At 33.9% G+C, this 23,753-nt stretch overlaps 4 protein-coding genes across 4 annotated transcripts; 2 read left to right on the top strand and 2 right to left on the bottom strand.

Annotated features, from left to right (window-relative positions):
• Window positions 1–14,066: 14,066 nt before the first annotated feature.
• BO85DRAFT_511700 (GMC family oxidoreductase) lies at window positions 14,067–16,030 on the top strand (the record flags this gene model as incomplete). The annotated part of the gene is made up of 2 exons (XM_025664620.1): window positions 14,067–14,294; window positions 14,363–16,030. The coding sequence occupies 2 exons, from the start codon at window positions 14,067–14,069 to the stop codon at window positions 15,938–15,940; spliced, it is 1,806 nt and encodes a 601-aa protein (XP_025517026.1). The 3' UTR covers window positions 15,941–16,030.
• BO85DRAFT_448055 (uncharacterized protein) lies at window positions 15,828–17,312 on the bottom strand. Its single transcript, XM_025659854.1, has one exon. The coding sequence runs from the start codon at window positions 17,179–17,181 to the stop codon at window positions 16,120–16,122; it is 1,062 nt and encodes a 353-aa protein (XP_025517025.1). The 5' UTR covers window positions 17,182–17,312; the 3' UTR covers window positions 15,828–16,119.
• A 115-nt stretch (window positions 17,313–17,427) lies between these two features.
• BO85DRAFT_418213 (alpha/beta hydrolase) lies at window positions 17,428–18,644 on the bottom strand. The gene is made up of 2 exons (XM_025657808.1): window positions 17,976–18,644; window positions 17,428–17,918 (listed from the first exon to the last, which is right to left on the bottom strand). The coding sequence occupies exons 1-2, from the start codon at window positions 18,375–18,377 to the stop codon at window positions 17,592–17,594; spliced, it is 729 nt and encodes a 242-aa protein (XP_025517024.1). The 5' UTR covers window positions 18,378–18,644; the 3' UTR covers window positions 17,428–17,591.
• A 333-nt stretch (window positions 18,645–18,977) lies between these two features.
• Window positions 18,978–22,486, top strand: BO85DRAFT_418211 (amidohydrolase). The gene is made up of 6 exons (XM_025657807.1): window positions 18,978–20,182; window positions 20,231–20,348; window positions 20,406–20,443; window positions 20,494–21,335; window positions 21,393–21,622; window positions 21,682–22,486. Exons 1-6 carry the CDS (start codon window positions 18,990–18,992, stop codon window positions 22,108–22,110), a joined length of 2,850 nt encoding a protein of 949 aa, XP_025517023.1. The 5' UTR covers window positions 18,978–18,989; the 3' UTR covers window positions 22,111–22,486.
• The last annotated feature ends 1,267 nt before the right edge of the window (window positions 22,487–23,753 follow it).

Below are 23,753 nucleotides of genomic sequence, written 5' to 3'. Positions count from 1 at the left end.
AATAGTCTTTCAGATTTCTTTTAGATTAAACTGACAGGCGTGAGCTGACTCTATATAATTATATATAATAACTAGATTTAATATTTTTTTAAAACTAATATATTTAATATTTGTATTTTACTGGTCTGAGTCTATTAGAATTACTTATTACTTAAAAATCTTAGTAAAATTATAAACATTACCCAGTATGCCCGCGGAATGTAATAGATTGGTGGTAGCGACCACCTACTCCCGTGTGTACATGTCTATATAAGCAGGATTCTAGGGGTCCGCAGGTAGCTGCGGGTAATGATGGTCTTTTTGGCCTTGTCTGTAGCAACTCCCCTAGGTTGTTCTATGACACGGAAGTCTAGTTAATATTAGCTTTATATTTAATATAATAAAGAAAATTAAGTAATATATACAGGAATATATATCTTTTTTCTAATATATTAATAATATAATACAGAGGCACGAGTATCCTGATAATAATCTATATTATATAATATCTTTTTTGAGATATTAAAGTTAGTATTTACTGTGCGTAAGTAGTATATATAAAAAAGTATTATATCTTAATAAGCTGTTCTTATAATATATAAATCTTACTCTTAGAAATTATCTTGGAAGGTATATTAAAGGATCTAATATAAAATACACAATATAAAAGCAAATGAAATAAGAAATGAATATAAAAAAGTACTTAATTACTAAATACTTAATATATAATAATAAGAATAATAAAGAATTAATGAAAAAATAATAAAGAATGAATAAAATAATACTAAATTACTAAAAAAATAAGGATCCTGAGATAGAAGAGAAGAAAAAAGAGAAATAATATAAGAAGATTTTTTATTTATATTTCTTTTTTACTAATCTATTTATATGAATATAATTAAATATTCTTAAAGTTATACAGAAATAATATATGATTTTATTTTTATAGTATTTCCTGTAAACTTCCCGTCTTTTATTATTAGATTTATATTATTCTGAACTAGAAATATATAAGATTATTTTTAATACCTGAGCCAGATGGCTCGTCTGTTACGGACCCCTGCTAGTCAACCTGCTAGTAAGGTGGACTTGTTAGGCAGAAAGCACCAATAAAGACAGCACTTGAACAATCAGAAACTCTTGTTAAGGAGAATTTCTATTTAAACCACTACTACTGTTTCCAGTTATGTCCTTATTCGGGTTTAGCTGTCCGCGCTGCCCTGTTATATCCAGTTTAGCATATCCTGATACAGTTTAGTATCCTGTATTATACCTGAGAAAGTATTGCTGTCATCTACTACCCTGTCTTCTAATCTTCCGGACTATATAAGAATTAGATATATTACTTGATAATAACTGTTTACTTTTCTTCTTACAACATTACTCCTGTTTCACCTGTCCTGTATAATAGAATAGTCATCTTTAATCTTCTGGCTGAACTGTACAGTCTTTCCAGCCTAAACTAAAAATTCAGACTATTACATAACCTACTGTCTCTACTAATAGACATGAATATAGTTCTTTAGCTTATTATTATAAATTATAGACTTATTTTCTAGTACTCAGTACATGTACTATTTATATTAGATATAAATATTCTAGACTTAGAGATAAGAAATATTACTGCCTAAAGAATAGAGAAGATAAAAAAGAAGAAAAAGATTTTATTTATTTAACAGAATCAATTCTACCAGGCTACATATACCGTGACAATGATCCTGGGTAATTCTTTTGTTTCCTGTGAATTTCTAAGATTAATTAATAGAGGATAGCCTGGAAGGAAAAAGCCTTTATCCTATCTTAAGGCCTAGATTCTCTCTAGTATATTATTTAGATAATTATTCTAAGATCTTATAATATATCTTAACAAGGCTATCTTATTAAGATTAATTAAAAAAAATACTTTAATTACTCCTGCTCATCCTGATTCTGTCTTATATATTAATAAAAGTATATAAGAGAAAGACTTCTTTTTACTAATTATTCTCTTCTAATAGATAACCAATCAATGTCTAACAGTGATAATATATCTAACTTTACTATTATTATATTAATAGTATTTATTAATTAATACTACACAGTACAGCCCTGACAGTGGATCTCTGGATTCCCAAACTAGAAGTTCTATATGGCTTGTATTTCCTGGAGTATTATTTAATAGACTTATTAATAGTAAGAAGTCTAATATTTATTCAGATCTACTAGACTAATTAGGACTATATCAGAGTTAAAGAGATTATCTATAAGTTTCTAGGCTATTCTACTGATTACCTGGCTATCTTAAATTTTAAAGATTAGATACTGAACTGCTATATTATAAAACTAGCCTTATTTATATCTATATAAAAAACTGTGTAAGCCATTATCTTTTTTTAATTATTTCAGTCTTTAAAAATCTTCTAGTTTTATCTTTCTATCTCTTTATAATAACCCAGCCAGTATCATAAAAAGTTCTGATAAATCTGGATAATATCAAGTTTTACTAATTATAACTCTTGAAATTACTACAGCCAGAGCCGGCTCTTTCTGTCTAGTCTATAAATCTATATTTTTTTTTTCTAGATACAGCTGCCGGTACCACTCTCTTTTATAATAATAATATTCTTCTTTTTAACTGTTCTCATGAGAGGGACTCTCTATATAATCTTATATAATTAAATTTATTTAATATCAAGTTATCCAAGTTCGCGAAGACAGTATTATAAATGATATTTTTAATTATAGATAACTAGTATATATACAGAGAAACCAGTAGTAAGGCTTTTAATATTTTTATATTCTGTGAATCAGTACTTTTAGAGATTAGTATTTTATTTTATATTATTTAACTGATATTTAGTCTATAGTCCTAACTTTGTGTTTCTCTAGTTCTAGATAAAGTACTGATTCCCCTGGCTCCTTCAGAAGAATAATAACCTGTGAAAGAAGTAAAATCTCTATAAGTCTTGATAATTATTTATATATATTATCTCCGGACCTACAGAAGCAGGATCATTTCTTAGATAAGGATATATATGCTATATATATACCTATTTTATATAATAATCTAATTTATTTTTACAGATATATAGTCTTGTATCTCTGATAAATCTAATATAATTAATTAAAGTTGTTCAAGTCCTTTAAATAATAACTATAATATGAATCTTTATAGTATTCTATTATATTATATATATTATAATAAAAGCACTGACAAGCTTATTAAAGAATAAGAAAATAATTAGAATATTTTAGATAATATTTTATAGTAGTTAAAGCAGTACATGTCAAAACTAGCTGTCAGTAAATATAAACTATTTCTGAATAATTAATAATTACTTTTAACTGTAGTAATTGAATCCAGTACAGAGGATTAACTTTATTTAGAATTAGATTAGTCTTGTTCAGCAGGATCTGAGGAAATATTAAATTATTAAGTAATAGAAGTTATCTTTAATCTAGATCTTCTATCTATAATCATAAAGCTGCCATGGTAAAAGATCTTTGAAGTTATCTAAATATAAATTATAAAACAAAAAAACTAGTAATCCTGTGACTACTATCTAGGCCTTGATATTATATCTATCTGTTATCTTAACTATTCTAATACAGAAGAGAGCCTGTATTTTGTTAAGAAATATAGACATGTAAATAGACCTATAAAGAAAATAGTTAATTATATATTTTCTGGATATTCAGGGAACTTATTATATAATATAATATCTATACAGTTTACAGAGTCTTGCAGCAGCTAAGATATTTTTAGACATATTATTTTTATTATCAAAACCTGTATATCTGGAACCTTATATTTCTTTTTTTTCAAGCTAAATTCTTTAAATAAACCTGAGATACCTCTGTTTCAGTTTTCTCTTAATAAAAAGCCATATTATCTTATATATGCTTTGTCTATCCAGAGGCCTAGAAATATTAGAAAATCTAGAAAAAGTAGATTTTTCTCTAGAAATCATATTTCTATTAAGATTCCATGCAACACTATTAATAAGTAAGAATAGGAAGTAGAATGTATCTTAACTTTATAAATATCTAGAAAAAAGCTATAATATCAGGTTTAATAGAAAAAATATGATCCTGATCTTGCCTGGTATCTAGTATATAGATTTAAAGATACTCTATATAAAATCCAGAATTTTTATAGAATATTTACTGATTAATCTGGGTCTCCCAGAAGATTAGTAGAATGGCTGGAAGCTTAGAAAACAGGATAAGAACTTGATAATATTCTAGATGATAACCTGCCAGAATAACTGAAACCATTATTTATTATATAGAGCAGTCTATGCTATCCAGTAGATTATAATATTAATATTCAGTTATTATTCTATTATATTGCCTCCAGATACTATAATTCTTGATTAATATAATAGATAGATTTCTAAATAAAAATTTTATATCTTTACACTCAAGTCTAGCTTAATTAATAAGATTAGTTATATCTCTAACTCTAAGCATAACCTGTAATTATACTAAACAGTATTACCAGCATGAGTAACCAGGTATTAAGACTTTCAGTTATTAGAATAAATAAGTAAGATATAAAGCTAATATTATTTTTCTAGATAGCTAGATTAGTTTAATTAACTATTTTTAATCTTATAGAATCTACTTTCCTTCCCAGCAGCTGGAGCTTAATTTATAATTAATAAAAGTCCCCATCACTTGGCCTGTAAAAAGAGATTTATTATTATATTAAGCTATTAATACTGCTATGATAAATTAAGCTATAAGATTAAAAGAAAATAGATCTCTTTTAATTATCTGATTAAAGTAATTTATTGCCTTAATTATACTATAACTATTATATTTATTATATGGTAAGATAACTCCAGAAGATATAATTATATATTAATAGAGATAGATAATCTTATCAAGTATTTATTTATATATGATTTTTATTAAAGTTTATATATATCAGTATCTCTGACTAAGAGTATACCTAGTAATGTTTAACTTACTTAAGATATAATATAATATTAATGTTAGATAATACCCAAATAATAATAGATATTAAATGATTATTTATTATGAATAGCCAATACTAGAAGAAAAGTCTGTAGAGAGATAAGAAGAGAATAATAAAAGATAAAAAAGAATATTTATATTTAGAATATTTAAAAAAAATAAAGTTAAATCTATATATAAGACTGGGATCTTCGTGCTTATTAAAATAATATTAATAATATAGTGCTTACAGAATAGATATCTAGAATTAGAGTTGGTAGATATAGTAGACTTGGCTAGATAGCTGCTTCTATATATAATAAAAAGAAATAAATATAATTAATATATATAATTATCTTTTACTAGCTTTGAATTAGAAGCTATATTATATATTAGTATAAAGCTGTATTAATCTTTTCCAGCTATATACTGGTTAATATAAATAATAAGTAAAGTATAGCTGGTGCTCCTGATTTACTCTTATTATAAGATAATAGATTAATATAATAGTACTAGATAGTCTTATATAATCTCAAGCTATTAATTATATATAATATTAATGTTATATCTCTATCTTAGTCTGATATACTTCTATAAGTCTATATAAATCAGAGAAATAATAAACTTCTGTAACCTTATTTATTCAGATAAAAAAGATATAAGAAAAAGATTATATAAGATTATAATAAATATAATATCTTATTTTTAATTAGTATTAGTCTTTATAATATTATAAGAAACTATAGACTAATAATTTCTTGAGGTACATTCTGAAATTAATATAATTAATAAATTAGTTTATAATAGCTATTTTCTCTACCAGTAGTAAGAATCTTGTTAAGCTGGTATTAAACAAAGATTTATTTTAAGTTTTCTTATCTCTCTTCTTTTCTTACTATTTTATATATACTTATTTTCTTTTCTACTTTTTTTTATATTTTATTTCCTGTATACTTGTCCAGAAGCTCTACTATATACTTTTATATAATAATTAAAAAAAGATCTGATAGTTATATTGCATGTAATTAAATATCTAGAAACTAAAAGTAATATATTTATATGACTATCTAGATGGAAATTACTTAGAAAAGTTAATAATCTACTATCTTTCTTATAGGAGTTATAAGATATGTGACAGACTCTTTTATAGATATAAAACTGATTCTAGGTCTCAGATAAGCTCTAATTATGATAAAAGTTTTCTATCTGAATTAGATGGCTCTTACTGAATATAGAATAGATAAATTAGTCATATTTAGTATTATATCTGATTTTCTTATTATTCTTTATTTTAATATCTAATATCATATTTTCTTCTATTCTAATATTAACCAAGAATTTTATTTTCCTCTATAAACAGCTTATTTTATACTTCTGAACTTACTAGTAATTCTCTAAATACTATATAATAAGTTCTTAAATTATTACAGCTAACAGATTTTATTTCTTAAGATTTTTACTGTTAATAGTTAAATCACAGTCAGCTTTCAATTAAAAAAAGCTATATTTATATTAAATTATAGTAGTCAGAGATTCCTTCTCTCAAGTTTCTATTACTAATAATTAATATAAGCTTAGTATTTAGAGAGAAGATGATATGCTTACTAGATAAGAAAAAGCTATTTTAAATTATTTATTTCTACTGGTTAACCATGATAAATATATTTTTTTTAAGGATTATTATCTTTTTATTTATAACCAGCAGACAGATGACTACAAAACATATATTAATAATAAGATACTGATAATTAAATTCTATAATTATTTAGTACCTGCAGGCTATATAATATTTATTAAAGATAGAATCATTTATTTTAAATATTAAGATAAGGCTGTAAGCTCTAATTTAAATTCATTATTAATATTATATATTTCTGTATTTCTATACCAGATTATCAGAGAGACATCCTGTATATTATTTATTAGAAATAATATATTTAGATAATCTATTATTTTTATATTCTAGTTTTTTTCTTATTTCCAGAGCCGGCTTTCTCTGATAATAATCTAAAATAACTCTAGAAGTCTGTTTATACAGACAGGGTCAGGAATTATATATATATACTTTATTTCTAAATTATTATTATTAGCTATGTAATAAATATTAAATAAAGCTATTATATCTTATTTCTTATTAAAAGAGAAAATTTAGCTTATCTGAGTCCTTTTTTTATTATATCTATTATCTAATCTACTTCATTTTCTTGGATATTCTAGGCGGATATCTAGTAAATAGTTAAATACTGCAGAAAAAATCAATATCTATCTTATAAAAGATAATTATTTTGGTTAAAGGACCTTTCAGGAATTCATAATATTTTAATAATACTGATAAGAACTCTTTGTTATCTAAAAGTATATATAAAGTTTTTTTAATAATTAATAGCCATAGTAGATATTAATCAGGCTTAATATTATTAAGAAGACAGGTAAAGACTTCTATTAATATTAAACCTGCTATCTATAGACTTGGCATATATATTATTATCTATGAAATCATATTACTGGAATTAAATTATTAAATCTGCTTATATCTTTATCAAGTCAAGACTTTTCAGATCTTAATATTCTTAGAATCAAACTTTAAGTCTTTTAGATTTTTAAATATAATTATAATATTTTACTTGAATACTGGCAGTTACTTCAGCTAACTATTAGTTAATAACTCTTCTTTATATACCAAGGCATGAGACTGAAACTTTTTATTTTTCTTCTATACTTTTTCTATACGTGATTCTTTTAATATTTAGATCATGTTTTTTATTCTAGTTACAGTTATTGTAAGACTCTTATTTATATTACTAAATACTTTCCATTATTCTTTATTAAAGTAAATTTTTAATATTTTAGGTATTAATAGATTAGCTTTTTCTAAGAGTTCTTGTAACTGGGAGATGATAGTAGTGGTAGATATAACTTAGTTATTTAAAGAATAAAAAATTATATAAAATAGTAAAAAAAAGAAAGAGAGAAAGAAAAGAATAAAGGAAGAGAGCAGAATTATTAAGAAGTAGACTTAAAAAAAGATAATTATAAGGGAAAAGTTGTGCAGCTTATTAATTTATATAGATTTATAAAAGTATTACTGTTATAAGAGGCTGTATAATCTCTGATTTATTAATATTATATAGTAAAATAGGGTTAAATATAGTGATTAATATCTAGTAATATTAATAATAATAATAATCATATATGATTTTTTAAACTTATTAATAAGTATCTGGATGAGATAGTATAGAAAGACTTAATTAATATAAAAGCTAGTAATAGATATTTTTTAAATTATATATTTAAGTTTTTGTATCTACAGTATACTTTTATTAAAGAAATAATATATAAAAAATATAGTTATTACTGGAGCAGGAAGGAAATAAAAGCTTTCTAAGTAATAATTATAAATATTATTATAGTTTATATATCCACTGTCTTAACTTTGGTATATATTATTTATTCTAATCTTTAATTTATTATAGTAACCTGTTATTATTATATGGCTTATTTTAATTTATCTTTACTTTATAAGATAAAAGTATTTCTTTTAAAACTCTAAGACTTAAATAAAGAGTATTATTACTTTAATATATTCTTGTAAAATATAGATATTAAATTTTAAGATCTATCTTCTACTCTACTCCAGGATATGTATAAACACTGGAACCTAAATAAAAAGACTATTATATTAGAATATTAATATACTAAGTCTATATTAATATCTTTTAATACTTATCCTAACAAAGAGATCATTGTACTGCTAGAACTAGATATATTATATAATATAATATCTCTTTTTTATCTGACAGAAGAGTAAATAATCATAATATTAGACTATTCTAGAATTATTTTCTCTATCTCTTTTATATATTCTAATCATATTTAATAAAATGAATATTTTTAAGTTTACAAGCTATTCTGGTAATAATATTTTTATTAGTTCTATTAAACTTTAATATATATATAGAGATTATGATTATTACTGATTAATTACCTATACTTATTCTTCTAAAAGTATAATAAGTATAAGCCAGGAGAAGAATATCTTAATAAAGTAGATTCAAGATATTCTATATAAGAAAGTTATTATTATCATTATCTTTCTAGTTATATATAAGTACCTGGATCTCAGAGATATTATATCTTATATATAGAATTTATTTAAAGATCATAACTACAGATGTACTGAGTTTATGTAAGTTTAAATTAGGATTCTTATAAATAATACTAATTCTAATATTTTATAGATATATTATACTCTAGGACTACAAGTACCAGGAATTTATCTATAATACAGAAGATTAAGTATAAAATCTTCTGTATTAAATAAATATAGTATAAAAAGAAATATCAGTTTTTTATATTTTATAATATCTTAAATAATTCTACTGTTTTCTTTCTGAAATACTATCTGACTTAGAAATTAGAATCCTTATCTTTTTATTTTTAAAGGATTATATGTTTCTTATCAAGAAGTTGGAGAGAATCAGCTATAAAAATATCTAGAAATATTCTAGTAGAGCTGTCGAGCAGAGTAACAAGTCTATTATATATAATATTATTTATAAGTATTATAAGAAGATCTAACTTTATATTTCTGTTTTTCTTGATATCATGCAGGATGTATAGCTAAAAGAAAACTAATAAGTATATAAATTTATATTTATTATAAATATATATAAGAGTAAAGAGCTTAAATAACTGTTACTAAAGATAATACTCAATCCTGCTGAGTACTAATAATTCCGGTGGATAATATAAATAAAGATAGAAAATATAGATACAGCTCTATTTATTCTAAAATAAAAAGATATTATACTAGATACTTTTGAATTCCTGGGGATTCTAGACTAATAAAAAGTAATTAAATATTGTTTAAAGACATAGGATTTTTTATTTTTTAAGTTATTATAAAAGGATTCTATTACTTCGACCTTATTTAAAAATCAAGATAAACTTTAATATAACAGATTATATTATAAGATTTTAGTAGATTATCTTCCTGCTTTCCTGAAGTAATTCTTTAATAAATTTATTTAAGTTAAGTTATCTTTTTTATTTTATTTAGTTATCTAGATTCAGGTTTTAGATCTATTTATACTCTGTCCCAGCCACTCTAGAAAATCATGGTTAGATAGAAACTATATTATTTATCTATTAGTAACTTTATATTTAGCTATAATTATATATATACTCTAATCTTTAATATAATATTATCCTAGGGACTTGACTCTGCTTAAGCCTGTCTTTATCTAACTTATTTTTTCTATTTAATAGCTCTGACTTAGTTACAGAGCTAACTCAGTATTATAAATTTAGTTACTCGGGTTATAAGCTTAAGTATATATAAGAGTTTATATTGACTGCTTTTTTATATCTAGAAGATTACTTTCACTGATCCTTTGAGCATATGTGTTTAGATAATAATAAACTATAAACAAATCTATTTAATAAATTAAAAAGCTTTATTACAGGGTAAATAGCACGGACATAATAACTTATAGAATTAGAAATATTCTAGTTAATTACAGAGTAAGCTGCTCTACAAAGAAATATTTAAACTATCTATTTCTAGGTTAGAGATCCAGATATCATTAAGAGTACTAAACCTAGTAAACTAATTAGCTATTATTTAATACAGACTATCTTTTAACCAACTTCCATGATTAGTTAATATATTATTATGATTATCTTTATATATTTATAAGATAAAGATTAACTAGAACTATCTCTCCTCCAGAAACTGATATTAAGTAAATAATTAATAGTAGTCTACTAGATTATAAGACACTTTTTTTAAGGACAGAAAAGAAAAAGAGATAAGTAGAAAAGTATTAATAATAAACAGAGGAATACTAATAATAAGTAAAGTAGAAAAGAGACTAAAAAAAAGAATAAATATAATAAACTATCTTTACAGAGTTAATTTAATACTGCTATAACTATATTTTTTTATACTTGAGAATTAAAAGTCTGTTCTGTTCTATAACAGGAATAATTCCAATATCTAAGAAGAAGTACTATTTATTATAATTTTTATCTTAGACTAAGTATACAGCCATATAATAAGAGATTTATTACTTTATTTATATTTATTTAGCACTATTTAGATAATCTGCTATATAAGTATTTCTGTTATATATTATTTTAAAGAAATTTAGAAAAAAATTTAAAAAAAGAATTATAAGCAGTAAACAGGATCTGCAAAGCTATAAGAGATTTAGAATAAAAAACTATATTTATAATATTATTATAGAACTCTACAGAATACATACTGCTCAAGAGAAATTTCAGTTAAATAATAGAATTTAGTTTAATAACCACGCAAATGCTCTTGATGCAGTTGATACTGACTAGTCTAAAACAAATAAATCAGTAAATTCCTGACTAGATTAATATTATATCCACCGGGTTAACAGTAATAAAAATATAATTATTATAATAATTAAGTATAAGCTGTTCTATAAACTATCTATAAAGAATCTTTAAACAGGTTTATAATTAATATAGTTTTAGAATAAAATAATTAGACTGGACTCTGTTCCTATAAAAAAGCCTGAGAAACTGAGATATAATAATCTGGTTAACCAGCTTAGCTGTAATTTAGAAATATTATATTATACTTTAGAAAAGACTCAAGTATTTATATCTAACTAATAAATTTATATTAATTTTACTGTAGGTCTCCTATAATAATCTAGATATTTTATATTATTATCTCTGTGAACCCAATATGGAGGTTAATCTGGATAATAAACTAGATTCTTTATAATAACTATTAATAACTGTTATTTAAATCTTATATTTATATTTTATAAATTTCTGCTTATAATATTATGACCAGAAATAGCAGAATATTATAAAGAAGCTGCTAAAATAGAAAATAAGTTTTGATTATATATATTCCCAGATTCCAGAATCAGAATTATAATAAAAATTATCTGATTTATAATTTACAGCATCAGAGTATATAAGCTCTAAATTTATTATATTAGAATATATATTATTTTTATTTTTTACTTTATCCCCTGCTGACACCTGTTAAATATTTATCTAGTCTTGAGCTAGCTGTGCATTACTGAATCTGATATTATATCATGATTCTAATTTTAATATAAATTAAGTTCCAGGAGGAAGAAAACATGGCTTTAATTAGATTATATTCTCTTTTTTATTTTTATTTATTTAATAATCAGTACATCTAGCAGAAGATTAATATACTTTAATTAGTAATTAAGACTAGCAGTACACCGCACAGTTTTATATCTAGAAATATTTATATAGCCTACAACAAGATAATCAGCTGGATATTAATTATTTAAATATCATGCTTTACTAATAGAGGAGGGACAGTAACCAATATTTTATTAATATTAAAATACTGATCAAGCAATTTAAACAGTAATTAAATAAAAATATTGATTAAAACTATATATTAATAAGGGATTATAGCATATTAGAAGTCCTAAATAAAGTCACCTGTATAGTATATAGATATATTATAGTTAATAAAGAAATAACTTTCTAACAGTAGAAGAAGATTAAATATAAGGAAATTATATACTGTATACTTAACCAAGCACAAGCTTCTATTATTCCTGTTTTTTTAGAGATAATTAATTTAATCAAATTCTACTTTATACATGGAGCTGGCAAGATCTACTACATATTTATTATAGCCTGGGAAAATAAGTCTATATATAAAATAAAGCATAATACTATGATTACATATAAGATTATAAGATCTGAGAAGGAGATCTATTCCCTGGAAATCTTATATTAAGATCTCTGGTTAGACAATATTCTATAGAATACTGAGCTAGAATAAACCTTGATCATTGATTTTTATTATTTAAAACTGAATCATTAACTTATGAAAAGGCGGGTGAAGCCACCCAGGAAGTATCTATATAAAGAACTGTATAAATATAAATAATTTTATATTATCTAATAATAAAGATAAGAGGAATTGCATGTCTGTATATAAATAAATAAAATCTAGAAATTATTATCTGATTATAATTAATTTAAATAAATAAGAAAATATACTAGAATCTATTATTATAATTAATTTTCCCTTGTCTTCTCCAGTTTTTAAAAGTTCTTTATAATAAATATATAAATTTCTAATTATATTATTATAATTTCTAGACTCTTATAATAACCTGTATTAACTTACATATTCAGAGAAAAGACCATGTCAGCTTCACAAATTAAAGCAGTTTATCTAGATATAATTTATTAGAGTTCAGGCAGCAAGAGTAAATATTCAGATAAAGAAGGATAAATAAAATAAAGAGAAAGTAGCATAGGCACTAAGCCCAACAAATCACAAAAAAACAGGTGAACACTAATATATAATAAAAGAGATTCACTGGTAGTCACCTACCCAACTACTAACCTCCTGGCGTGTGGCTTAAGTACGGCTGAGCGGACGGGAAGCCCTGTTTTCCACACCCTGTGGTTGTATATGCTTGATTTATCTATTGAGAGGAATATAGTAAGCTGTAGGTTATACAAATAACAGAAATAACTGCCATCGCAATGTTTGTGCGGCTACACAAGCCGAGCTAAGCCGACCCCGCGTAAATGCATATCCCAACGGACCAAACCTGCATGCCGAACAAACAAAAAGCAAGCAACCTTCTATGCCTGTAGCAAACAAGGGTCAACGGGTAGTGAACATATATTAGCAAGAATCAATGCGGACCCCAAATCAGCTCTCCAATTTCAGCAAACGGAGGGTGGGGAAGCTTGGGGGCTGACAGCCATCAGGATATTCAGTGAGGCTGGCCTGGCGCGACGATATCATGCTAGATAATATTCGTATAAGATATTCCTCATACTGAGCCGCTGTGGAAATAGTGGATCCTGATATCGTGAAGTGTCGTTGTTCAGCATGCGGCAGGATTACACGAACTGTTTCGATTGGTGGGTGGACGGGGTGCAAAACGATCTTACCATCGAGGATCCATAAAGCCTCACATGCTGCGTTTTTCACTCTCTATTTCTCGGGTTAAGAGTATAAATGTCTGGCAAGAGCCAGCTTTCTGCACCCATTCAGGATTATCATCATAAAGCCCTACATACTTCACCCGTTCTCCGCAAACCTCCTTCCATATAACGCCGCATCTACTACCTAAAAGCTACGACAAATGACTTCCCCTCCTAGCACCCCCTTAGAGGCAGACTATGTGATCATAGGCGGAGGAACATCGGGTCTCGTACTCGCTGCTCGATTGTCCGAGAATGACTCCAGCCGGTCGGTCATTGTGCTCGAAGCTGGAAAAGACCTGACTGATGATCCTCGCGTTCAATCACCCGCTCTTTGGACCACCCTGATGGGCTCTGAAGCAGACTGGCAGTTTCAGTCAATGCCTCAGGTATGATTAAGCTGGTGGCCACATATATTCAACACAAGCCATTCCTGAACGCTGACCGAGTGAACTAGGTTGCACTCAACAACCGAGTCATCAGGGAAACACAAGGCAGGGTTCTCGGGGGTTCATCGGCTATCAATGGACAGGCCTTCATTGCGCCCACAAAGGCGGGAATCGATGCATGGGACAAATTGGGTGCGACCGGTTGGACATGGGAAAATCTTGCTCCCTACTATAAAAAGGCGACTACGCTGCAGCTGCCGGATGAGGTCACTCGCGACCATATCGGCGTGAGCTGGGTTGATCCTGAGGTCAACGGCAACTCAGGTCCCATCAAAGTCTCTTTCCCTGCTGTGAATGAAAGCCCTCTGGCAAAAGCCTGGGTAGATACTTTCCAGGAAATGGGGTATGGCTGTACGGCAGACCCGTTCTCAGGTGTATCCACTGGCGGCTATTCCAACTTGGCATCAGTTGACTACGAGAAGAAGCAGCGGAGTTATGCCGCTACTGGATATGGTCTGCCAGCTATGGAGAGGCGTAATGTCCGGATCATCACTGAGGCTACTGTTCAAAGAATCGTGTTTTCTACTGAGGCATCCGGGGCCACGGCAACTGGAGCTGAAGCCAGAATTGATGGACAAATTGTCACTATCAAAGCTAGGAAAGAAGTCATTCTGACCGCCGGAGCCCTCAATACCCCCAAACTCCTGGAACTTTCAGGCATTGGAAACAAGCAGATACTTGACCAGTATTCCATACCTGTCATCGTGGAGAACCAGAACGTGGGTGAAAACCTCCAAGATCATCTCATGACCGGGATCAGTTTCGAAGTGAAGCCAGGAATTGCAACCGGGGACTCGCTGCTACGACAAGAGCCCGAGGCAATCAAAACTGCCTTCCAACTCTACTCTGAGCAAAAAGCAGGACCCATGACAGTTGGGGGAGTCCAATCCTCCGCATACATGCCGCTGACGGCATACTCAGGGCAACCAGAAGCCAAAATAGCCTATCTCGACAGCTTCCCACCAGACCTGAGCGAGCGCGACCAAGTCATCCGTGACATTTACGCGCAAGAAAATGAACCCACCTGTCAGATCTTCATGTTCCTCGCACAGGCGAACCTTCACGATTCCGGGAAAAGCTTCGTAGGGCAGAAACTCCTACCAGGAAACTTTCTGAGTCTGGGAATCACCCAGACATTGCCTTTCTCGCGCGGAGCCGTCCACATCGCGTCATCGGATCCAACGGTGTCACCAATCATTGATCCTCGCTACTTTTCAAATCCATTAGATATCGATCTAATGGCGCGAAACCTACTAAGTCTTGAGCGACTTCACAGCGTCAAGCCTATCGCAGATTACCTGGTGGAGGGACGCCGGAACCATCCGGATGCATTCCTGACGGATCTGGAGTCAGCGAAGAAGTATCTGCGGGATACTGCTACTACGAGCTATCACTTAAGTGGTACAGCGGCTGTGCTTTCACGGGAAAAAGGAGGCGTGGTGGATGAGAATCTTCGGGTGTATGGGACTACGAATTTGCGGGTGTGTGATGCGAGTATCTTCCCCCTTATGACGGCTGCGAATCCTATGTCGACTGTGTATGCAGTGGCGGAGAGAGCGGCGGATATTATTAAGGGTGCGCAGTAGGGGCTGGTACTCGGTTATGGTGATATTAATTTGTGATACATTCGATGAATACACTAAAGGAGTACAACACCCCGTCTCTATGATTTGGCGGACCGTATATAGCCAAACTCTTTTTACTCACACGATATCAGACAACAAAACAAAGAATAACACAAACCTAGTACGCACTTAACCCACAACTAGCCCACAGCAACCCCCCACCCCGGCAACAAATACCTCGCCAGAAACGGTGCCTGCGTGGTAAAATGCGGAAATCTCCCGTTCTCCACGGCCCTCAACCGATTCGAAAACGTAGGCGGTCTCTCCCCGACCCACCCCCTAGCCCTATACTCATCGACAATACGAAACCTCAGATTCTTCGCATTCGCCCCAGCGATATCATACCACCACTCAGCCCCCTGCACGATCTGAAATGTGAGAATCACAATACTCCCATCCTCCGCTGCGCGCTTATAAGCATCTACATATTCCGGTCCCAGTTCCAGCGCCATCGAAACGGGTGGCAGATCTCCCCACATGATCATCCACCACTTTAGATCCAGATCACAGGTTACATAGTCGAAGAGGAGGCCCATTGTGACGCCTCCTTTTTCGGGATCATCAGTGGGAGAAGACGAAGACTCGGGTGGTTCGGAGTCCTTTGGGTTCTGTTGGACATATCTCTCCAGATCCATCACGTCTTTCAATGTGCCTGGGATGCGGTATCGATCAAAGGTTTTGCCCCGGGCCCAGGACCAGACGCGGAGGACTGGGATGTGGGGTGCGGGCGGTTGCTGGGTGAGCATGCGACGCCAGGATGCCTCAGGGTGCAGGTACGCCTTACGGCGCAGGGGATATTTTTGGAGAGGGAGCTCGGAGTAGAAGACTTCTGCTCGGGTGAGGTCATCTTTGACGGGGTGGCTCCACGCGTTCTCATTGCCGACGTATTGCATTGGGAGGAAGTGAGGCGGGTAGCAGTCTCGCGGTTTGACGAGGTCATTGTGAATGGTACCTGGGAAGAACGGGGGGAAATGTTTGATCAGGAGGGGGTTGTAGATGATGTCTTCTTTGGGCCATTGGGCTGGGGCGAAGAAGAGGGCTTGTTGGAGGGACGGAGATTCTTGAATTAGAGAGACCCAGGCGGTGCAGACGCGTTGGGAGAAGAGGAGAGTGTGGATGTCTAGGTGGATGAGGATGCGTTCGAGGATTTCGGGGATGAGGAGGGAGCGATGGAGGGGCGATGGGGGTGTTTCTGCTGCCATTGTGGTGGCAGTGGCAGTGGCAGTGGCAGTGATGAAGATGTGGATGAGATGGGGTACTTATGCAGGGTTCGGGTTGTTTGTGGAGGTCTGGATTGCACAAAGGCGCAATGCCCTACCGGGCTGAGAGTATCGAGGGAAAGGGGTATTATATATTCCGCCAGAGAGTAGAGAGAGCCAGTAGTAGCAGAGTTGAGCAGGATATTAAGTGTGCATGAGTAATGAGAAAGCTAAACAAGCAACTAAGCCGTTAGCTTCATGCAGGAAGACAGGTGCGGACGGACTCCGGCGATGGGACCACCCGCCACGATGTGATTCTCAACGCTTGAACCCCTCATTTCATGGGAAGCAGGATGCAGATGGAAGGACTCGGTCAATCAAATTGGCTGCTCTTTAAGTTAATCATATTACTCTCATGCATGTCTCTTCACAAACTCCACCACCTGATCCGGCTCCGCCAGCCACGGCGTGTGTCCCGTCTTAACCTTGTCTGTCTCGAACGTGGCTCCCTTGGCCCGTGCCTTTTCGACCATCCCTTCTTGTGCAAACAATGGGATTGCTCGATCATCTTCGCACAGCAGATAGGCAGATGGAATTCGCAGGTACGCTGCACTTGTGGCAGGGCTATTCTTGGTCGCCCATGCATGGGGTCGCAATGTCTCGGCCCATTTTTGGCCATCGGGAACATCGTGGAAAAATAGCTTGAAGGGATCATCAGGCAGCACGGTGCCATTCTCCACCTACACCATATTAGAATCAATTTGTTGAGATATAACAAGGGGAAATGGTATACTCACATCCCGCACATACCAATCCGGTGGCACCCCTCCAAACGCCCCGATCAAACTCTCACCAACCTCCGGAATGAATGCAGAGAGGTAGATGAGCTTCACCACGCCGCCTGGTTTACCCGCTTCTTGGCGCTCAGTCTTGCTGAGTCCATCAAGGGCACTGCTGACGGGGAGACCAGACCAGCTGTGCAACACAATTGCAACGTCGTTTCCGGCATCGCATTCTTTTTCGACGACACTACGGACGGCAGTAATGTCGGGTTGGAGGTCTTTGACTTCATTGGCTTGCTCGATGGAGGGGAAGGCCACGGTGCGACAGGTATATTCAGGCAGCCTCTCGATGAGTGGACCGAATGCTACTGGTGAGTACCAGGCACCGGCACAGAAGACTAGTGTTGGGTTGGACATATTGCTATCGTGGAGAGGTAAACTCGATGATGCTTAATTTTACTTCGTGGACCGGAGGAGCCCTTAATAAATGGTAGCGATTCAAAAAATGGCCCCCAATTATTTCATGGACCAGGTGAGGCTGAGCAACCTAATAGGTTGGCTCGCTAAGATATTGGGTCTTAGGCTTCATTGATCCGCTGTCAGCACTAGATGTAATGGAATTGTTCGTTGGTGGTCGATAGGACGGTGATGGGCCGAAGCGGGAAGATATGCCAAGAGCTTCATCCGTGGCGGCTTACGGGGACAAAGGCAGCATTCGGTCGCTCACGCGCTAGCTTCCGGTTGCTGTCTGAAACAGGAACAGTTATTAGGCTTCGTAAACACATGACAGAAGAATAAGGAACCCTCGGATCCAGTGTCACCCACCATTTGCACTATGCCCTAAGTGGACGGGACAGATAGACAGTTATAGCATATCTGATAAGAAATGCGACCGGACCCACTGGACAGATATGCTGACGTCGTACCGGGTTGCAGTCACGCAAGGGTCGAACGACAACCTTCCCCCGCGATAGCTGTCAATTCTCACCTTCGACTATCCCCCTTTATTGTGCGATGGTGAAGTCGACAATGACTGTCAAGGAGGAAACATTTATCCCGCTGTATCGGAGCTCGTCCTCTGGACGACCGCGAAGCCGCACGATAAGACAATGGCAACTGCCAATCTGTGCGGGGATCTGTGCCGCGGCAATTCTGCTGGTCGGAGCCAATCCAAGGGAACTGCTATTGTCAACCAGTGCAACCACGCATCATGAATTCTACACAGGACTGCAACAATGCTACGACGCTGAACGTCAACTGCATGCGCCAGATGATGGGGCCAGCTCAAGACGAAATAATCCCCGATGGAACCCAGTCTCTGGACCAGCCACCCCAGTCGTTATCCAAAACGCAACCCTCTTTGATGGCGAATCGACGCTCCCTGACGCCGTAGACATCGTCTTCGAAGCTGGTGTTATCACCTCAGTTGTTTCCACTGGGTCAGGTGATGCTCTGCCCGCGAACGCAAACATTATCGACGTCCACGGCAAACATGTCACACCGGGCCTAGTGGATATGCACTCTCATCACCTGGTAATGCCATTTCCTCAGGTGGTAGCAACGAGTGATGTGAATGAGAAGTCGCTCGGACCAATCACTCACTTTGTGCGCGCAATCGACGGCTTCACGCCGTCTGATCCAACCATCAAGATCATCGCATCGGGTGGAATCACCTCCTCGCTAGTCCTACCCGGCTCAGCAAACATCGTCGGCGGCGAGGCCTACCCCGTTAAGAATCTGCCGTTGTCAGGCGAACACGGTGAATCCGTAATCGAGGAACTACTCCTGGAGCACGGTATCCCAGAGCAAGACCGCCAGCGGTATCTTAAGATGGCGTGTGGTGAAAACCCGAAACGCAATTACCAGCACACCCGAATGGGACTTGCTTGGCTCTTGAGGGAGAAGCTTGCAGAGGCGCGGGAACTAGAGCAGCATCAGGCTGCTTGGTGTCGCGGAGCGTTGGAGATCGAACATACCAGGTTTGATCGAGCGCGGCATATATCGCGCTTCCTAGAACAACAAGGACGGCGACCCGATTCATTCGAGTTGAGTACGTTCGTGTCCTTGATAAGGGGAGAGCTGAATGTGAATGTCCATTGTTATACGCCGGAGGATTTGGAGCGCATGCTGGCTGTCCTCCATGAGTTTGGTATCCATCCTCGGGCCTTCCATCATGCATTGGAAGCGTGGCAGGTGCCGGAACTGTTGAAGCATTTGGAGCCGTGAGTATGTAATCACTATATGTGTGGTGGTACTAATATTATATGTAGGAATGTCACGGTTGCCACATTCGCGGACAATGCGCTGTACAAGGCCGAGGCCTATGAAGCAAACCTGCGAGCAGGGAAGATACTTAATGACCACGGAGTGCGAGTTGCGTATAAATCGGTATGGGAACAACCTACTGAACTGTATGAATACGGAACAATACTGATAGAATTATAGGATCACACCGGGGAAGAGAACTATGCGAAGTACCTTCTGTTAGTTACGCCCCAGCATGTCTTCCGACAGGCTACTAATAATGTAATAGCGACCAAGCCTCTATCGCTCACTCATTCGGTTTACCGGCCGATAAGGCTTTACAATCAGTCACTTCAGTACCAGCCCACTCAATGCAGCAGGACCACCGCATCGGATACGTGCGTACGGGATACGACGCCGATATCGTCATATGGGACAGTCATCCACTCCAAGTCGGGGCCACAGCTGTCGAGGTTTTCATTGACGGACGTGCGTTGTTACAGAAGCAAGACATTACAGAGATATCTTCGACTTCCGGCTTCGATGATCTGCAACGTGTACCCGAGATGCGACCGGTGGCAGATCTCGACCAGCGGATCAATGTCTGTTCGAAGCCACGTCTCGTGTTTACCGGTATTCAGAAAGCACTTATCGACCGCCCAAGTCTTGATCAAGTGGCCGAACAATTAGTCCTCGTGGTAGAAGATAGCAAGGTTTCGTGCCTCGGTGCGAAGCAGACATGCATAAGAGGCGAGGACGAGGGGGTCACCGAAGTAGCCCTAAACAATGGCTACATTACTCCCGGGCTGATTGCCTTTGGCAATGACCTTGGAATCCAAGCAATTTCATCCGAAGAGTCGACAGGCGACGGATCAAGCGGTACAACTGGCGATCTTTTGAATGAAGCAAAGAGCGTCCACTTTGCCAAATACGGAGCTCATCTTCATGGGGTTGCATTTGACAGAGCGAGAATTGGAGGAGTTACGAAAGCGATTACTCCGCCGTATGGCAGTGGACTTATCAAGGGCGTCAGTGTAGGGTTGCGAACTGATCCTAACGCAACGATATTAGACGGAGGAATCTGGAGAGATGATGTGGCGCTTCATTTCTCGGTCGGACAGGGGGCCAAGAGTGAGTACTTCAGTGTTCTGCGATCTATTAGGACAAGGGCCTAACAAATAAAACCAGACGGAGATACCCCAACTGTTGCTTCAGAAATCCAAGCCCTGCGCCAGATTTTGAAGGAGGGAAGTAAGAGCGACGCAGAGCAGCACAGCGTATATGCACAGGCTGCAAATGGCTCTCTTCCACTGGTGGTTGAGACATACAACGAGGACGACATCTCTCAATTGATTCTGGTCAAACGAGAGTTTCCTTCCGTCAATCTTGTTATTTATGGCGGCCATGGCGCTGCTCTAGTAAGCCACTCTTATACTACACCCCAGTCAGTGTCACTATAACTTACACCCTATGTCAGGTCGCCAAACCCCTAGCCGAAGCAGGCATCCCAGTCATCCTAACCGGCAACCTGGGAGCACCCGATAAATGGGAGAAGAAAAATGCTCTTCCAGGGCCACCGCTCAGCGACAGTTCAGCAAAGGTTTTGATTGACGCAGGTGTGCAGCTAGGTCTAGCACTGCAGGGTGATTCCAGACTCCATGGGTTGGCCCGGGAGGCGCGCTGGGCGGCTAAGCAAGCTGGCTTAAGTGATAAGGAGGCTGTCGCGCTTGTATCGTCCAACATTGAGCGAATTCTGCGGCTTGATCGTGCGATCAATGATAGCCAAGCATATGTAGGTGATTTGGTTTTGTGGGATGGAAACCCGTTGCACGGAGAAGGCTCGGTTGTGGTTGCTGTGGGTGAGGACGCAGGAGTCACGGATTGCTGGCCGGATTCTGGGAAATAATTTCCTTGGCGCTGTTGCACTCATAGAGCGCAGAAAACCCTGCAGATGGTATCAGGCAAATCTATGCGACCGCCGATAGTTCATATAGGGAGTTGTTTGGGTGTATATGGGACTTGGATCTGTAGGTGCTTTAGTCAATATGTCTAGGGCACCCATGTAGATGTAGACGGGTGCTCCGCCACAGACGATGGCGCCACGGCGCTACGAAGGCTTCTATGTGAGGGCAAACGGGGGCATTGCAAGATTGAGTTAGGTTTAGGCGTCAACACGTACGGCGGGCAATAGCGGCCATCAGGCAAACGCAATTTTTGGTGTTTACTGCCGGCAGAATTAGTATATAGTTGCTTAGATCATGTAGCTTATCTAACATATCTATATCTAGTATCTATATAAAGCTGTATATATACTATTAGATGACTTACTTAGCTTTATTATACAGATAACTACTAATACTGAGTATTATAAAGAGATATAAGTCTTGCCCAGGATATTATATATAAATATCTTATATAACTAGAGTATAGGTGCAGATGTAGGTGTATATTAATGATTTTGAAAATAATATTATATTTATCTAGGCTTGTTCTATTTACAGATCCTAATTATCCAGTATCTCCTGTCTGGTTGGATAGTAAGGAGGTATTAGATAATTATTATTATTCTTAATAATAATAAGCTTATTATTAATAATAGTAATAACTAATACCTTTTAACATCCGGATCCTTTTCTTTGATTAGAAAATCTGGATATATTAAAGATATTAATATAATAATTATTTCTTTTTTCTCTTTTTTTTTTATAAAAATAATATTCTTATACAAAATCTCTAGTATAGGTAATCCCCTGTTAATAACAGGTATAGAAAACTGAATTTTCTATAAAATATCTTATATTAAATCTCAGATAGTATAGCTGTTATCAGTATCAGATTATTTATAATTAATATAAATATTATTGAATATATTCAGTAAATAATAATATTCTAGAAAAATATCCTCTGTACTAGTATAGTATTTAGAATATAGAATTAATAAATAAATTCTCTGAGATTATATTGATTAAAATATTAATATAATTTAATCTATATATTATAATCTGATAAATATAGATTTAATTATATTAAAATTTAATAAATCATGCTCCTGGCCGGGTAAGTATTTATAATTTTATATTAATATATATAAATAAGTATAATTAATCTAGATTTTTTATAGAGATTTAGAATTAGTATTAACTAGAAATCTCTTATATAATAAATTTTAGTATAATTATAGATTATAGAGGGCAGTAACAGGTGGATAATAATTAATAAATAAATTAAAAAAAAAGAAGTACCAATACAGTAGTTATTAATATTATTATTATTATTATTATATAAATATATTTTCAAATTAATTTTATCCTGTATAATATAGATAAGATAAATAAATAAAAAATTAAGTTTAATAATTTATTTTTGATTATCTAGCATATACAATATATTAATAGTAGTGGTGGTTGGTGGTGGTAATTAATAGTAATTAATAATAGTAATTAGTAGTGGTTGGTGGTAGTAATAATAGTAGTAATAGTAATAATAATAAATATATTAGTAAAAGATAGAAAGAAAAGATAAAAATTATTTAATAAATTTAAATTAATA

The sequence above is a fragment of the Aspergillus piperis genome (assembly GCF_003184755.1).
Source record: "Aspergillus piperis CBS 112811 unplaced genomic scaffold BO85scaffold_6, whole genome shotgun sequence".
NCBI classification, from domain to species: domain Eukaryota; kingdom Fungi; phylum Ascomycota; class Eurotiomycetes; order Eurotiales; family Aspergillaceae; genus Aspergillus; species Aspergillus piperis.
This window is presented reverse-complemented; position numbering and strand designations above follow the sequence as displayed.